This window comes from Hyperolius riggenbachi, chromosome 2 (genome assembly GCF_040937935.1).
Source record: "Hyperolius riggenbachi isolate aHypRig1 chromosome 2, aHypRig1.pri, whole genome shotgun sequence".
Taxonomy (NCBI): Eukaryota; Metazoa; Chordata; class Amphibia; order Anura; family Hyperoliidae; genus Hyperolius; species Hyperolius riggenbachi.
This window is the reverse complement of record NC_090647.1, coordinates 89,076,267-89,092,518: the sequence shown is the minus strand read 5'-3', so window position 1 is coordinate 89,092,518 and position 16,252 is coordinate 89,076,267. Positions and strand designations below refer to the sequence as shown.

General features: G+C 45.9%; 1 protein-coding gene across 1 annotated transcript in view; it reads left to right on the top strand.

Annotated features, from left to right (window-relative positions):
• The window catches only part of HSPH1 (heat shock protein family H (Hsp110) member 1), a 61,253-nt gene extending 55,658 nt beyond the window's left edge, over window positions 1–5,595 (top strand). The window contains exon 18 of the mRNA XM_068267034.1: window positions 1,066–5,595. Within this exon, the coding sequence (XP_068123135.1) occupies window positions 1,066–1,263 (198 nt within the window). The 3' untranslated portion in view covers window positions 1,264–5,595. The remainder of the gene's footprint in view (window positions 1–1,065) is intronic.
• The last annotated feature ends 10,657 nt before the right edge of the window (window positions 5,596–16,252 follow it).

The window sequence follows — 16,252 nt, the reverse complement described above, 5'->3', positions numbered from 1 at the left end:
CTACACCAGGGGTCTCAAACTCAATTTACCTGGGAGGCCGCAGGAGGCAAAGTCAGGATGAGGCTGGGCCGCATAAGGAATTTCACAATCGCGGTGCATCGCCGCCTCTGCCCGCCCCTCTCACTCTTCCTTCACATAGAGGGGTGGGGAGAGGCGGCGATTGACGTCAGGAGGGGCAGAGCTGAAGCTGAAAGCTCTGCCCCTTCCAGGAAATGCCGGCGGATTGCCCCCCCCCCCCCCCCCCCCCCCGGCGATTTGGGGGCTCTGCAGCCCTCGTTTAGCGGCAGGGATGTGGCGGATTACTTGGGAGCACTGAAGCGAACTATAAGGAAGCTTTTGCAGGCGAGGGCCACAAAATATTGTATCGAGGGCTGCAAATGGCCCGCGGGCCGCGAGTTTGAGACCCCTGCTCTACACAGTCTATTCTATGGAGCTGAACTCCTCATCAGATAAAAATCTTTGCAAGGTGCTGCACACAAAGATGCTGTACACATGCAACAGATCAGTATCTGCAAAACTAAAGATCAGTTCCTGCAAAAGATCCGTTCCTGCAAAATGCATTCATAGTCTATGATATCTGCAGATCTTGTACACACCCTGTTTAACGGACAATTATCTGCAGATCAGATCCACCGGGATGGATCTTCAGATCAGCAGATAATTGTCTGATCTGCAGATGAATGTCCGTTAAACAAGGTGTGTATGAGATCTGCAGGTATCATAGACTATCAATGCATTTTGCTGGAACAGATCTTTTGCAGATACTGATCTGTTGAATGTGTGCAGCATCTTGCAAAGATTTTTTTTATCTGATGGGGCGTTCAGCTCCATAGAATAAAATGTGTAGAGTAGGGCTCTCATACTACATTGGAGGCGGTAAAATTGGTCTGTGATCTTTCATTTTCCAAAGACTTTATCTGATGCGTTTATCTGATGTGCTGTCTTAAGGTGGTTAAGACAGCCCTGCACACAACGGCAACAGATGACTTCTATTTCCTCTTTACAGACCTGATAAGCTTACAATTGGCTTGTTCTGATGACTTCAGTTTCTCCTTTTACATTTAGTCACTGGACAGCACCTGCCATCGTATTGTCACACAACCGAAGCCCAAGGTGGAGTCGCCCAAGTCTGATCAGCCAGTAAATGGTATGAACCACAGCAATGAAGACGTCAATGCAGAGAAGAAACCAGTACCCCCTAGTCACCAGAATGGGACTGTCCATCCCAACGAGAGGGAAACAATCAACATGGACTTGGACTGATGGCAACCCTTCCCGCTACAGGGACTTGCAAGAATCTGGTTCTCTAATGGCCATACACTGGTCACTTGTTCCAGCTACTTCCATCATTATGAAGCTGCCTGAAATGTATTGATTGCCGCCCCTCTGATCAATTACCTTATTGGATTCCGGCAGTTTATCCATGCAAAGTTTGATTGGAAGTGGCAGTAAATGACTGACAGTGGCCTGTGGATCTATAGTTTTTATAATGGAACAGGCGGCACAAAATAGGCCGATCGGCAGTATTTGTGTTTTTTATTATTATTATTGATTTAATAACTGCTTCCGTACCACGTTAGTTGAAATCTACATCCTGCAGCTGGCTGCGCAGCTGTGACAGGACATAGATTTCATCTTGTTCGGTGTGCGTTCTCGCCTGTCTCGCTGCTCTGCACCCGCCACAGTTCACTCTCCATGGCGTCTCTTATGACGGCAGAGCTCCGTGAGCAGGTCAGGAGCCGCTTTCATTGACTCCTGGACATGTGATCACTCAGCCAATCACCTTGGCTCACATTGATGGACAGGGTCAGGAGCCAATTAAAGCGATTCCTGACCGGCTCACAGAGCTCTGCCGTCATAGCAACGGCAGAAAGAGGAGGCTGCAGTGATGGGAGCGTGACCAGCAAGAGTGCTGGGTATGTACAGCGATTCGTCGGGAGACGCTGTTTTGTGGTACCAGCAGTCTCTGGTCCTTAAAGATACTCTGAAGTCTCTTAAAAATCCTTTTTTTAATCACAAAATATTATTTAACATATAAGCCCTAACTAAATCGCCGCGTTCCTGTCACTGTACACGATCTAAATTCCCCCCCCCAACTCGCTGGGGGGCAATCCGGGAAGCGCTTCCATGAGAGGCAGAGCTATGAGCCACAGCTCTGCCTCTCAGCGTGTCTGTCACCCCAGATCACCGGCTCTCCTCCGCCCCTCTGTCTTTCTTCACTGAGAGGGGCAGGGGAGCGGCAGAGATACGCACTGACAGACGTGTGAGGCAGGGCTGCTGCTCATAGCTCTGCCTCACACGGAAGCGCACAGGGCAGCAAAATCCATGACCAAGAAAGTTGTGGATTTTGCAAAGGGGGGGGGGGGGGGGGGGTTAGGAGGGCTTTAGATAGTGTACAGCTGAATGGTAGCATATTTGCCTCATTTGTAAATGTGCGTCGCAGAGGTTTTGCTGTTTCAGGCTTCTGTATAATGAATGTGACCAAACACTGTCCACAGGACTATTTATTGTGACATTTGAGTTTTAGTTTTGGATTTTTATTTACATGTTATGCATTTGCTTGCACTGTATATTATGCTGCACGGGACAAGAGTGAGAGATGCGTTTTGTAGTTTTGGAAAAAGGAAAAGAGGAAATTCCTGTGGAATTGTGAACTTTAAAGTGGGCTCCTGTGTGGAGATGATCAGCGAGATGAGGGGTGTCCAAGTTTATTCTGTAGCTTGTATGTGAGCCAATCAGCTGATTGGGTCCCTTTCTGAAATCAGGGGGGGGGGGGGGGGAATCGCCATGTCTTTGATCATCTCGGCTGTTTGTGGAATGAGCCTTTTCCAGCACTAAAGCATGATACTTTCAAGTATGACTGGCCGATCACTGACCAATTTTACCACTTCCTTGTAGTATGAGGGTCAGCAGATGTTAAATACTATGAGCAGACTCCTTAGGTAAATCCTCATACTACATGGAGGTGATAAAATTGGTCAGCAATTGGCCAATAATAATTGAAAATGTGTACCAGGCTTTAGGGTGTGTACACATATCCAATATTAATTGGCCAATAACTGGACAATTTTACCACCTTCATGTAGTATAAGCGTTTACAGAAAAGTGGATGTGTGTATGCACCCCAAGGCAAATGGCTATTTTGTGCTTTAACCTCCTTAGCGGTAACCCCGTTCTGGACACAGGGTAAGCCGCCGCGGAGGATTCCTCAGGCCCTGCTGGGCCGACTTGCATAATTTTTTTTTCAAACACGCAGCTAGCACTTTGCTAGCTGCGTGTTTGGTCCGATCGCTGCTCGCCGCCGATCCACCACTACCCGCCGCGATTCAGGCCCCCCCTGCCCGCATACCCCTTGCGCAGCCTGGCTAATCGCTTCCAGGCTGCGCTATGGGGTGGATCGGGACTCCCTGTGACATCACGACGTCGATGACGTCACTCCGTTCATCGCCATGGTGACGGGGGAAGCCCGCAAAGAAATCCTTCCTTATGGGCAAGAGGCGCCGACGGCGATCAGATCTATCGGGGGAAGCCGCAGGGAGGGGGGAAGCATGTAGCAAGCGCTAGGCTAGCTACATGCTAAAAAAAACAAACAAATGGGTTAAAGAAACCCTCCCGCGGCCGCAAGGCTGTGGGAATCATATCGCCAGGGAGTTTAGAGAGGAACTCTAGTGAACATTTTTACTGTTGGCAGGTGATGTAGCTGCTGCATGGTTTTTTGGCAGTTGGAAACATCTGTAAACAGCTATTTCCCACAATGCAGCAAGGTTTACAGACCGGAAATTGCCAAGAGTATGTACTTTTCTTGTGGGAGGGGTTTCACCACAATATCAAGAAGTTTTAAATCAGGATGATACCATTTATTGGCTAACTACTTTTGTAGTTAGCCAATAAATGGTATCATCCTGATTTAAAACTTCTTGCTTTTACTGATGGCTAACACGGTACAATACCCTACTGCTACTACCACAATATCAGTCATACAGCGCCCCCTGATGGTCTGTTTGTGAAAAGGAATAGATTTCTCATGTAAAAGGGGCTATCAGCTCCTGATAAAGTTCAATTCTTGGTCGGAGTTTCTCTTTAAAGTACTCCTGCACTGATATTTGATGACTTGTTGGGGGAAAAAAAACGCCACTGTTTTTTTTCCGCCCTGTTAGCTTTTCCCTTCCCCGCCGCGTCCTCTCATAACGAACAGCTTATTCCGGGTCATCGACATAGTGGTAAAAATGCCGCCACGGCATCTACGAGAGGACGCAGAGGGGGAATGGGAGAGCTGATTGGGTGGAAAAGCCAGCGAAGGGAACTCTGAGTAGGTGAGTGAGTGTGGTGTGTTTTTTTTTTTTTTTTTTTTTTTTTTTTTTTTTTCTTCCTGTCATCAAATTACTGCGGTACAAGTGGGCGTAATCGGGGGCGATCCTTGGGAGAACTGCCATTTCCTCCCCACCCATAGTTGCCATTTTATTTAGTCGAAGATTTCGGCTGACTACAACGGGAACCCCGGGTGCTGGACTGAGGGCTCTTTCACACTAGAGCCCGTTTCCTGCATTTTGACGCAAAGTCGAAACTTGGTGTTAACCAAGGTAAAAGGAAAGTCCATAGACTTTGTTTACCTTTCACACCCGACGCTGCGTTTCGGTTCGTTGCACCCAGGAGCTTTTAATCGTTGGGAGCCGGCGGTTTCCCGTCGGGTGAATTAATAGCTACGGCTGCTGATTGCGTCACAGCATCCTGACGACACTCCGCAGGCTATTCAACGTGTGCAGGAGAATGGCTCCTGCAAGCGTTGTCTGATGTGAAAGAGGATGGTGCGGGGACATATGTCACAGCGCACTATTCACAAAACTCCCCCTGGAGCAATCCAATCCCCTCTAGGTTCAGGGGTACTGTAAGAGGCTGCAGCACTGCAGCTAATATGAGGAAGCACGTTGGCCCTTATTTTATTTACTTTCTCTCTTAGGAGATCGTTTTTCATCTTCCGTTTTTAAAATAACTTTTTTCAGCATTCTACAGCTGAAAGTACTGTCAACATTTTTAAAAAGTATTTTCTTGCTGGTAGCTTAAAAAGCACTTTATTAATGAAGTGTGAAAATCTCACCTAGAACACTTGGGAGGAAAAGAAGAAAAAGAAAAATTGAATAAGGTTCATTGACTTTCATGCATGTCGTCAACCATACCAGCAAGTGTTTAACAACTGGCTTTTCAGTTTCATATCATACACCCACAAATGGCTTTTCAGGTTGGCCATAGATTTAAATGGCCCACTTAAAAATTGCACGCCATTTGTGTGCATGGTTTCTTTTTTTTTTTTTTTTTTTGGCGCAGTTTACAATGTTAAACTTTGTTTTTTTTTTTCCTGCACAACTTGCACGTTCCTGATTGATCTGAATTTTGCGGCAATCTGAAAATGGGAAATCGTGTGCGATGACCGCGGAGCATCAAAACTCCTGCAAAATCACGTCTGCAAGTGCGGAAAACTTACATGCAGTTATTTTTGTTTTGGTTAAACTTCCAGAATTAAAAAGACGTTCTTGATAGTATTGTGTCTTGGAGCCTTCTATGTACTTTGGTAAATAAAAGTTATCCAGTTAAAATGTTTGCCTGTCTATTTTTTTTATTTTTGTGTGTGTTAATTTGGTGAATTAATGTCTAGGCTGGATAGTGTACTGGTTAAAGTGAACCCAAGGTGAAAGTGATATGGAGGCTGCCATATTTTTTTCCTTTTTGGCTAAGTTTCTATTTGGTTTTTTTTGTATAGAATGTGAAAAATCACATTAAAAATGTTGTTTTGAGGAATTGGAGCAATTTTTGGGTACCTGGAGTCGGAGGTTTCATAAACTTTTGGAGTTGGATGATTTTTGTACCGAATCCCACAGTCGGGCCAATTTTTGGGCACTCTGAGCCTGTGGTTTTGTAAATTAAGGAGGTCTAGTTGGAGTCTGATGACTTTTGTACTGACTCCACAGCCCTGGTTTTGAGTGTACCTGAAAAATAAAGAACTGGAATGTATTGGAACAGTGGAATTGGGATTTTAGTATGCTGCTTGCTCATTTGCCCGTGTCACGTTCCATCTCTCTGATACTTCTGAATACAAACGCTCCTCTCCAGTCAGGAGGAATCCAATGCTGCCGTTATTTTATTAATCCAGCCTTAGACCCTTTGTTAATAAATTTACTGACTGGGAATCTATTTCTGTTGCAGAACTCCATCAAGAAGGAAACATTGCAAGGGAAACCTTATGAAGTGTACATAGAAACTAATTGCCTGCTGTGTATGTTAAAAAAAAAAAAAAAAAAAAAAATGCAGGCAAGGAGCTTGCCGGCAGCTTAACCAAAGGAAGGGGTGTTCTTTGTGTTTAGTATTAAGCTACATACACACGGGGGACAATTGTCCCCCGTTGCATGCGTGCACGCAAACAGGGAGCGACAGCTCCCTGCCAGTGACAGCTGTCCACACGTCTCGCCAGAAAGGCAGAGACGCGGCGGAAGCTGTTTGTGAATGGAGCATCCCCCGGCCGGATGCTCCATTCACTCGCGTAGGTCTCCTGTCGCTAGCCCGCATACTCACGCGGGACTAGCGACAGTTCCGGCGAAGTTGCGGCGACAGCTGTAGCCGGCGGTTGAACATGTCAATCGGCTGGCGACAGCTCCGATGGGCGACGGTTCGGGGCGTGCGCACGTCATACACACGGGCGACCTGTCGCCGCAACATGCGCGTGAATTCTTCTTTGCTGCCCCATTCACTGCCTCTCCCCACCTTTCCCCGCCCCTTGTTCACATCTCTGTGCTCTGCAAGAGAAGCACAGAGTGGAGCTGCAACGTCACGACTCTGGAGTCACGGCCATTTTATTTTTTTATACTAAAGTAGACAGTAGAGTGGCTCAGGTGCAGTAGTAAGTGGCATTACCTGATCTGGTTAAAAAAAAACCAAACAAAACTAATTTTTTTTGCTAACATTGCATCATTCTGTGACTGTTGTAGTTTTGAAAGCACACTGTCTTTTAAACTAGAAAAACAGAAATTAGGTTTTACTGTAGAGCAGTTCAGAGTCATTATTTCAATCTGTCTCTTCTGAAGAACTTTATAATATTTGGAAAGCATTTTTCTCCCATAGGACTCGAAGTGCACTATTAACAAGGATACAATCCACTAATGGCCGAGGTCCAAATCAAGAAAGCTAACGTCTTTAGGACTCGGCTCTTTTTCCTGGTTTTGCTTATTTCTGGAGTTGTCCCACTGGTGGTGACCCACAATCCACACCTGGAAATCTTAAAGATTGCAAAAGAACAACCTGTTTTACACAAGGATCAGAGATTGAGAAAGATCTTCCCTGAACCTCCCCCCCCCCCCCCCCCCCCCCCCCCCCCGCTGGCATAGTAACAGCCACCCAGTCATAAACAGATGATTGGCTACTTCCAACTGCCAAGCAACCAGTATCTCCATCTGTGCATATGTATAGCTGAATGAAAACCATCTTTTAGCCTAGCGCATTGTTAGTGGGTGTGGTTATAGATAATGGCAGTTGGTGGTTTTTTTTTTTTTTTTTGTCTGCCAGTAGTAAAGATGATTATGTGCAGGCTGATTATTGATCAAACAATATGAGCAAATGACATGGCGAATATCAGTCATTTCTTGGTCTCGCGGCTATTTTTGAACTTTTCACTTTGTAATGTATTGATTGGTATTTTTTTTCCACTTTTTGCTAAAGTTCTTCAAGCATCATGACTTAAAGAAAACAGGCCCGGCTTATATGCGATACAATAACATTGGTGACACGTGCTTAGTGACAGCATTAAAGGCACCCTGAGCAGTGCCAAAAACCGAAAACCTGGACTTGCCTGGGGCTTCCTCCAGCCCCTTGTAGACCGTGAAGTCCTCCGGGGGTCCCTTTGGTTCAGTAATCTGGTGACTTTGGCTGACGTTGCACGTACGCGCCCGTCACCATCACACTAGTTGCATTAAAGTGAACCAGAGACTAAGCATCCTCATGTATTTTACCATCTATATCAGTGGGAACATTAGAGAAAACGCCTACCCTGCTCTCTGTTTCATTCTTCACTGTTCAGCCTGCTTATCAGCCCTGATAAAAAACCCCAGACTGAGCATTCAGTCTGGCTTTGCAATAATGACTCAACTATAATGATTCCTGAACAAAGCTAGGCTGAATGCTCAGTCGGGGATTTTATCAGGGCTGATAAGAAGCAGACTGAGCAGTGAAGAATGAAGCAGAGAGCAGGGTAAGTGTTTTCTCTAATGTTCTCACTGATATATGTGGTAAAATACATTCTCTAAAGACTGAACTGTGCATGCGCAGGACGCTTACAGTGACCAGCGTGATGACCCACTGGGGGCTCGCACGTGTGACTTCGGAAGAAGTCTCCGGATTATTGGAGCCGCCAGCGAGACCACGGAAGAGATCAAGAGGACGCCATGGGACGTCTTGGGCTGGAGGAAGCCCCAGGTAAATCCAGATGTTTGTTTTTGTTTTTTGAGCTGCTCAGGGTCCCTTTAAAGTGGATCCGAGAAACTTTTACTCATTGCATAATTGTGTTCCTTACATATAGTTTATAGGGCATTCCTCAAGCCAAATACTTTTTTTGTTTTGTTTTAATACTCTAATTCCCTATAAACTAAACAAGCCTCGCCCACAGCTTTTCACAGTGCCTTGGCATTTTCATACAGTAGCAAGGGCTTATAGGAGTTCAGTCTGGGCAGGAGGAGGCGGAGGTGTTACTAGCCAGAGATTTCAGAGGCAGAGGGGAGGAGAAGAGGTGACTGAATTTACACACAGGCAAGCGGATAGCTTCTCCAGGACTCGGCCTGTGACAAACAGAACATGGCTGCAATAATTGTATCACAGGATGAAATAATCACAGGGCCGGCCTTAGGTTTCGCTGCACCCTGAGCGAAAAACCGGATTTTGGTGCCCCCCCCCCCCCCCCCAATCCTCTTTGCACGAGTACACACATACGCACGCACGCACACACACAGGCCCAAATATAGCACCAACAATTTGCAACACTCATTATAGCGGTGGTGCGTCCCTCCCCAAAAAATGCCCTCAGACTCAGTATAGGTACATAGGTAGCCAGGTATAGGTGCCCTCAGTATAGGATCTCATGTGTAGGTGCTCTCAGTGTAGGTAGCCAAGCAAAGGTAGCTAGTATAGTTGCCCCCAGTGTAAGTAGCATAGTTGTCCCAATATAGGTAGCATAGCTGCCCCCAGTGTAGCTAGTAGAGTTGCCCCCAGTGTAGGTAGTATGTCCCCAGTATGCACCCAGTGTAGGTAGTTTGCCCCCAGGCAACCCCCCCCCCCCCTTTTCTGTGGTAGCGGGCCGGGCATAGCCTGATTCACCTGATTTCCACGCTCCAGCGCCGACTTCACTCTTCTCTCCCCGCCTCTGCTCCATCTGTAGTTAGAGCAGGGCTACAAGAAAATGGCCGCCGATTGTCCGCATTTGTGGACATCGGCGCCCATGTTCTTGTAGTCCTGCTCTAACTACAGATGGAGAGGACGCAGGGAGACAGTGGGGCGACAGGGCGCATGCGCCCTTGAGAGCATGGCGCCCTGAGCGACCGCTCAGGTCACTCATAGCAAAGGCCGGCCCTGAATAATCATATTCTGTTAAAGCAGTTTGCAGCTAGATTTCCTGTGTAAACTATCTAAACTTTAGATAACATATATAGACAAGTTACTTGTTATAGTTAGTTTTTAATCTCTGATTCGCTTTAAGATGTGTGCTTGTTTTTCAGTAAGAGGGATTGGGAAATGAAGCCAGGTTTTACAAAAAGCTGAACCGAGCAAATTGCAGAAATCTGGGATGTATGTTGAGGAATCGGCCTTATCTGAGCTGGCTTTGATTCATGTGTATGCAAGAGTTGACGCACAAGATGGACAGAGAGGAGGTGAGGACTGCATCTTCCTCCATACGGATGGCAAAATTAATTGGCTAGAAGCTGAGATACTTTTATTTTTAACGCACTGCCCTCAGGAATTACAGCAGACCTGTAGCCATAGAAAAACAACCGTAAAAGGTAAACATGTGGCTATCAATGACGTTCAAGACTCCATACTGCTGCTCAGTTCACTTTACCGACCACTTAGCAAAATCTGTATTCATAAAGGCTGTTTCCGCATGAAAAGCTGACATTCCTGAGAAGAGCGATAAATCACCGCGTTGTGCGGTGATTATCTTAACAAAAGTAACAAAATGTCAATTCATAGAGATTAGAGGAAGCGGTATGCAGATGGGGATTACCGCTACCTCGGATGTGGCGAGAAGCGTGCGGAATACATTGCAGTGAATGGGGCAGACTTTCCAAGCAGCAGCAGAGAGAACACCGCACTGAGGAACTCAGCCAGCTCCTGTGTTTTCGCAAGGCTCCCGACAGCCTACCGCCAGCCTACAGCGGGAAATTTCCGCTCTGCTATCGCAACTGGCAACATTTTATGAATGACCACCCAGAAGTCAGAAATACCGAGTGCGGAGTTTCCCCGCACTGATTTACTTCACCGAACACATTTTTATGAATCAAGGCCAATGTCTCAGTGTCCTTTAAAAACAGCACTTCATTCATCTTCACATCCCAGGTGTAGTGAGTTTAAATAACTTATTAAACTTTATTTTGGAATTTAGAGCAGTCCTGATGTTGGTGAAGGAGAATAGGGCCCTATGACCCCAATGCAATAGCTGCCCATTGACTATCCATTCAGCCTGACTAAGGCCTCTTTCACATTATGAAATGTAGATGGGCATACGTTTAGAGCGCAAAATGTGATTGTACGCCATCTGCATTGCCGTCCATTGCGCTACAGATCTACTGTGTTTTACCAATAAACCTGCAGTTTTTACTTCGTGGACATTCCTGGGAGCACAGAAAAGGTTAACCTTCAGTGTTTACATATTCGCACAGAACAAAGGCTTAGCTGACAGTCCTGATTTACACTTGCTGATAAGGGGTAATTAAACAGGCTAATTTCTCCAAACACCCACAGAATGAATGTGTCTGCAACTATGTTTTCCTTGTCTGCTGTGCAAGAGTTTAGGTCTGTTTAAAGAACCAGATGAATTGAAATGAGCAGAACATTAAGGCTGCAGTGTACCAAAATATGTAACGGTCGCCTTCCCTCCCTCCCATCAAATGCTGAGACTTGCTAGTTATACACTTTGTTTATGATAATTGCATTACATGACCCCTCTCATCTCAGTCTTTCTCAGTTACATGGTGGCAGTTTGTACCTCTAAACTGAGCACAATTTATGTTGTACAAGAAGCTAATTTATTAATTAACAACAAGCAATGACTTAATACCTCTGCCTCAAAGCGGAACTGAAATCGTAAAAAACCAAAACAAAGAGTTTCACTTACCTGGGGCTTCTTCCAGCCCTTTGCAGCCATCCTGTCCCGTAGCGGTCCTCCACGATTCTCTGTTCTCATGCTGCCAGCTGCTTTCGGTACTGTCGTACCGTAGACTTACAAGTCGACGGCAACTGCGCCTGTGTGCCCCGAGCCACGTGTATATTTCTAGCATCCTGCACTATTAGTGCAGGATGTTATTGTGGAGAAAGATACAAGTGGCCCAGGGCGTGCAGTTGCTGAGTCCACCGAACCGAAAGTAGCTGGCGGTGGGAGAACGGAGGATCGGCGCAGGACAGGAAGGCAGCAAGGGGCTGGCAGAAGCCTCAGGTAAGTGAAAGTTTTTTTTTTTTTTTTTAAATTATTTCAGTTCCGCTTTAAGGTGGCCATACAGATTTTTGAGCATCGATATCCAACCGATTCGATCATTTGATTAAATCTGCTAATTCTGCAAACTATTCCTGACTGACCAGTTTCTGGCTAAAATAGGTTGATTCAGTTGATCATGCAGGATGGAAAATTTTGTTTAGTTGCGGACCAGGAGCGCATCGCTAGTGCCGTTAATTTGCGATTCAATGGCAAGCTAAGCTTTCGTGTGACACTTGTGTGACGTTCCAAATGCTTGGAGCCGCATACTAGAGGCTACTAGTGGTCACAAGGTAGGTTCTACGCTGACCCTAGTGTTTGACCTCTGCATTACATCACACAAGCAGGAGTGAAGGTGGTGATGGTGGGAGGTCACTGAGACCTGACAGGCAAAGATTTTCAAAGGTTTTGTGCTAAAATTGATTGAAAATCGGTATGTAGTGGGTGAAGGGATTCAAACAGATGGTCCCTCTCTGATCACATCATGTCTGTTGGCCGTATTAACCAGTGTATGGCCACCTTAACTCAGAATGGAGCTACATGGAAATCAGGAACTAAGTAGTCCTTTTTGCCACATAAACTGATTTATAGAGAAATGAAAGCATATCTTTAAAATGCTTTCAATGGTTTAAAAAAAATACAAAAAAACAAGACGGCAATATTACCAAAATGGGTTTATTATATATCTGAGTTAATTTACAGAAGCACTTCGGTTCATGAACTTAAAACATGATGAAGTGGGGCAGAGGCTGACATCTTCGAAGTTTTGCTTCAGTTCAAATTACAGAAATGTGAGCACTAGATGGAATTATTAGTGATCACATTTGTGTTCCCCCCCCCCCATTTATTTAGTTTAACCTCAGGATAAGACATTGGGCTATGAGCTTACGCCACACAAGCAGACTGACTCCCGCCTCAGAGAAGCAGAGCTGGCCACAACCTGTAATCTGCTAATTAGATAGTCATACATTAACTGGATGATATTATAAGATCAACCAGTCCATCTAAGATATTAGAGAAAATTGGAAAGGAAAAGGAGGGGGGATGGATACAGGAGAATGACGGCACACTATAGCAAGCCAAGCTTAGCAAAGGGTTTGCTTATGGAAGGGACCATATATTATTCCCTTTATTAACAGCAGGCCTGGATTTACCTCACAGGAGCCTATAGGCACAGATGTTCTGGCACCTCAGACTTTGCCCTCCGTAAACTTACAAACACCCACCAAACTGCACTGCAAGCGTTTTGGCTGGCCTGGTGTACGTAGCCACTGGTGTCCCTCGATACTGAGTGTACCTCTGGCTACATAATACTAAATAGCTAGAGGTGCCCTCAGCTGAAGGGAGAACTAGTCAATGGAATGCTGAGAGCTGGGTGAGTAACCTCATTTATCCTCCAATTGAGACTTTGCATAGGAAAGGAGGGAGGCACTTGGGAAGGGGAGTGAGCCCGCTTTCCATTATCAGGCGCCTGTAGGCATGAGCAAAATATAAGGTTCTAACCTTCCCCACAAAGCAAAGCAGCCAATGTCTTTCTTGCCACTCAAAATAGCTCGTCTAGCAGCCATAGGAAGTAAATCAGAAATAGGATGTAAACCTAAAGCCACATATACCGGCACAATGAATGTTGCCCATAGGTACTGAGACTCGATCCCTCTGGTAACTGTTCAAGGTAAAGAGCAGCATGTTCTGTTGCTATGGAGGGGTGATGAGGGACAACGGTACGTGGTGAAGCAGCTTCTAGCAGAGGAAAAGGCACACACAAGATGATCCAGCTCTTGGGATGTATCAGAGTAGCTGCATAGATTCTGATGAGAAGATGTTACAGCCTTCAGCAAAAATGTATTTTGAGTGTAGAGGGGTAATAAATGTTTGTACCACAGCAACCGACACACCACTAGCCTCTAGACTAGCGCCACATGTGTACAGCACTCACTAGATTAATTAGACTGGGAATACATATGGTAAAAAAATGTGGACAATGCCCAAAATCTGTGTTTATTGCACAATCTCCATATATAGAAATTGCATCCATGCAAAAGGGATGTAAATCAACCGTTGGAAGCACAGGAGAAAACAGAGCGGCAGTTTCACGTCTCTGGGGTGTTCGGTCAAGGACAGATTTTGGACAGTGGCTGGATTGTTTCTTTTCCCACTACTGATAGAGACCTGCTCCTTCCCGTGAGTACATCCACTGGTGATGGCAGGTGCCGACGTCGGAACAGGTGGCTGATCGACCACAGGAATAAATGCTGAGGAGGTTCTTATGCCTGAGATCGAGTGCTGAGTCCTGCTTGCTCTTGATATAAACTGCATAAATAAAACTTAACCCCAACGAAGTGAGGAGACCCACCTTTTGAAATAGGAAACCAAAAAAATATGCAGCGTTACTGTGAATTCTAGCTTTACTAAATGCTGATCACAGGCTTAGGCATCACTAACCAGGTATGCACTTACAGAAAAGAAGACCAAAGACTTGCATGTAACAACTTTCGTAGGAGTGGACGCTCATCAACCAGCGGTGTGGCACTCTCCAAACAGCGCAGTGGCCGGCAGCACCATCTGACAAAGGCGCAGAGCACCGAAACGCGTAATGACGGAGGAACAAAGGAGGTAGGACCCACCCACGCCGATGAAACCCAGTACATCAGGAGTCAGGACGCTGCAGCCGCTGCTAGTTGGATTTCATGCACCACAGAGCGCTCCTCTTTCTCACTAGATCTTTCACAACTATCCCTGCTAAGGAGCTGCTCAAGGGGCATTTAACTTCCTTGCCGGTTATCCCAAGCTCAGCTCGGGGTAACCTGCGCAGGAGGATTTCTCAGGGCCGATTTTCACTTTTTTTTTATTGCACGCAGCTAGCACTTTGCTAGCTGCGTGCATATCTCGATCACTGCTACGCGCTGCGCCGCCCCCCCCCCCCCCCCCCAGACCCCTTGCGCAGCCTGGCCAATCAGTGCCATGCAGCGCTGAGGGGTAGATTGGGATTCCCTCTGACTTCCATGGCGTCGGTGACGTCATCCCGCCCCGCCGCGGTATGTAGGGGGATGCCACTTGTCAGCGGCTATCATGTAGATAGCGCCAGGCTAGCTACATAAATTTAAAAAAAAAAAAAAGTGCTGCGCCGCCCCCTTGCCGAAATAATTGGAACAGCAAGAGGGTTAAAGCAAGTCTGTCCCAATCCTGTGTGAGCGCTTATCGTTTTGGCAGTATTGGCACTAACCAGGTACTCTCACCGTGGCTACATTTTTACCAATAAAATACCTTTAAAGATGCCACTATGCAAGAAAAGACTCAGAAAGTGAAAAAGTACTATAATGTAGGTAAAAAAAATATATAGTTTATATTTCAAGTGCTTAAAAGTTATTTTTTAGATGAGATGAAAAAAAAAAACTTGGGAGAATAAGTTAATTGGATAAAGGCCTATGGAGTGTACGCAATAAACTGTGTTAAGCAGAATAAAGTAGGTAAAGTGTTACGCACGATGAGTTGAGTGTAATGCAATGCATGTGATGTATTGCATTATGCATGATCAGGTGCTCTGACTGAAGTCAGACTGGATTAGCTGAATGTTTGTTTCAGGTGTGTGATTCAGCCACTACTGCAGCCAAACAGCTCACCAGGACTGACAAGCAACTGGTATTGTTTAAAAGGAAACATCCATATCCCTTTTCAGTCAAGGTTCCCTTTAAGTATACGAGAGAACTCGCCCCGCAGGATATAGCCGATATACGGCTTATCCTGATGCTGCACAAGTTCTGGCGGCGTTAATTACTATTCCCCCTCCAGGTCTATGTGGATAGTGGGGGAATGGTGTAATTTGCTGGCAGCGTTTTAAAAGTAACTTCATTCCGTCTTCTGACGGCGCCGAAGTTACTCCCTGTGCCTGCTATAGCCGTAATTCCTATTACGTTCTATGGTGGCGCCGGCTGCGCCCTAATCTCCTGCGCTGTTATTACAGCGCTCGCCCCTTTAACGCAGTTTATATTCTTTACATGGTTCAGTGTTGCTTGCGTTCCTGTCTGATTTTTGCTGTTATTACAAATAAAAATACGTTCTCTTTGGAGTTAGAGCTAATCTAGTTTTTATTCTGTAATAATCCAAAAAGAGATACTTTGCATATTCAGTAGTGATGCATTGTGGGAAACCACAGTAGCTCACATAAAGCTGAATTATCACAAATACCATTTGTTTTAAGAAGGCACATTGCACAAAATGTGCAAAAAGACTTGGGGCTCGATTCACAAAGCGGTGATAACTCAGTTATCACGCCTAAAAGACTTTAGGCGTGATAACCTTTGCACCAGCAAAGTTATCACCGCTTTGTGCTCTAACTCGCGCGAAGTCCCATAGGGCTTAATGGGCACTTCGCGCGAAGCACGGTGCGCGTAGCGCACCGCGCTACGCGCGCAAAACTTTGCGCGCGGGAGTTCGCGCGAATTCCTTCAGATCACGCCTAAACTAAGTTTAGGCGTGATAAAGGGCTTTTCACAGGCGTGCAAAGTGTTTGCACCGCTTTGTGAATCAGGCCCT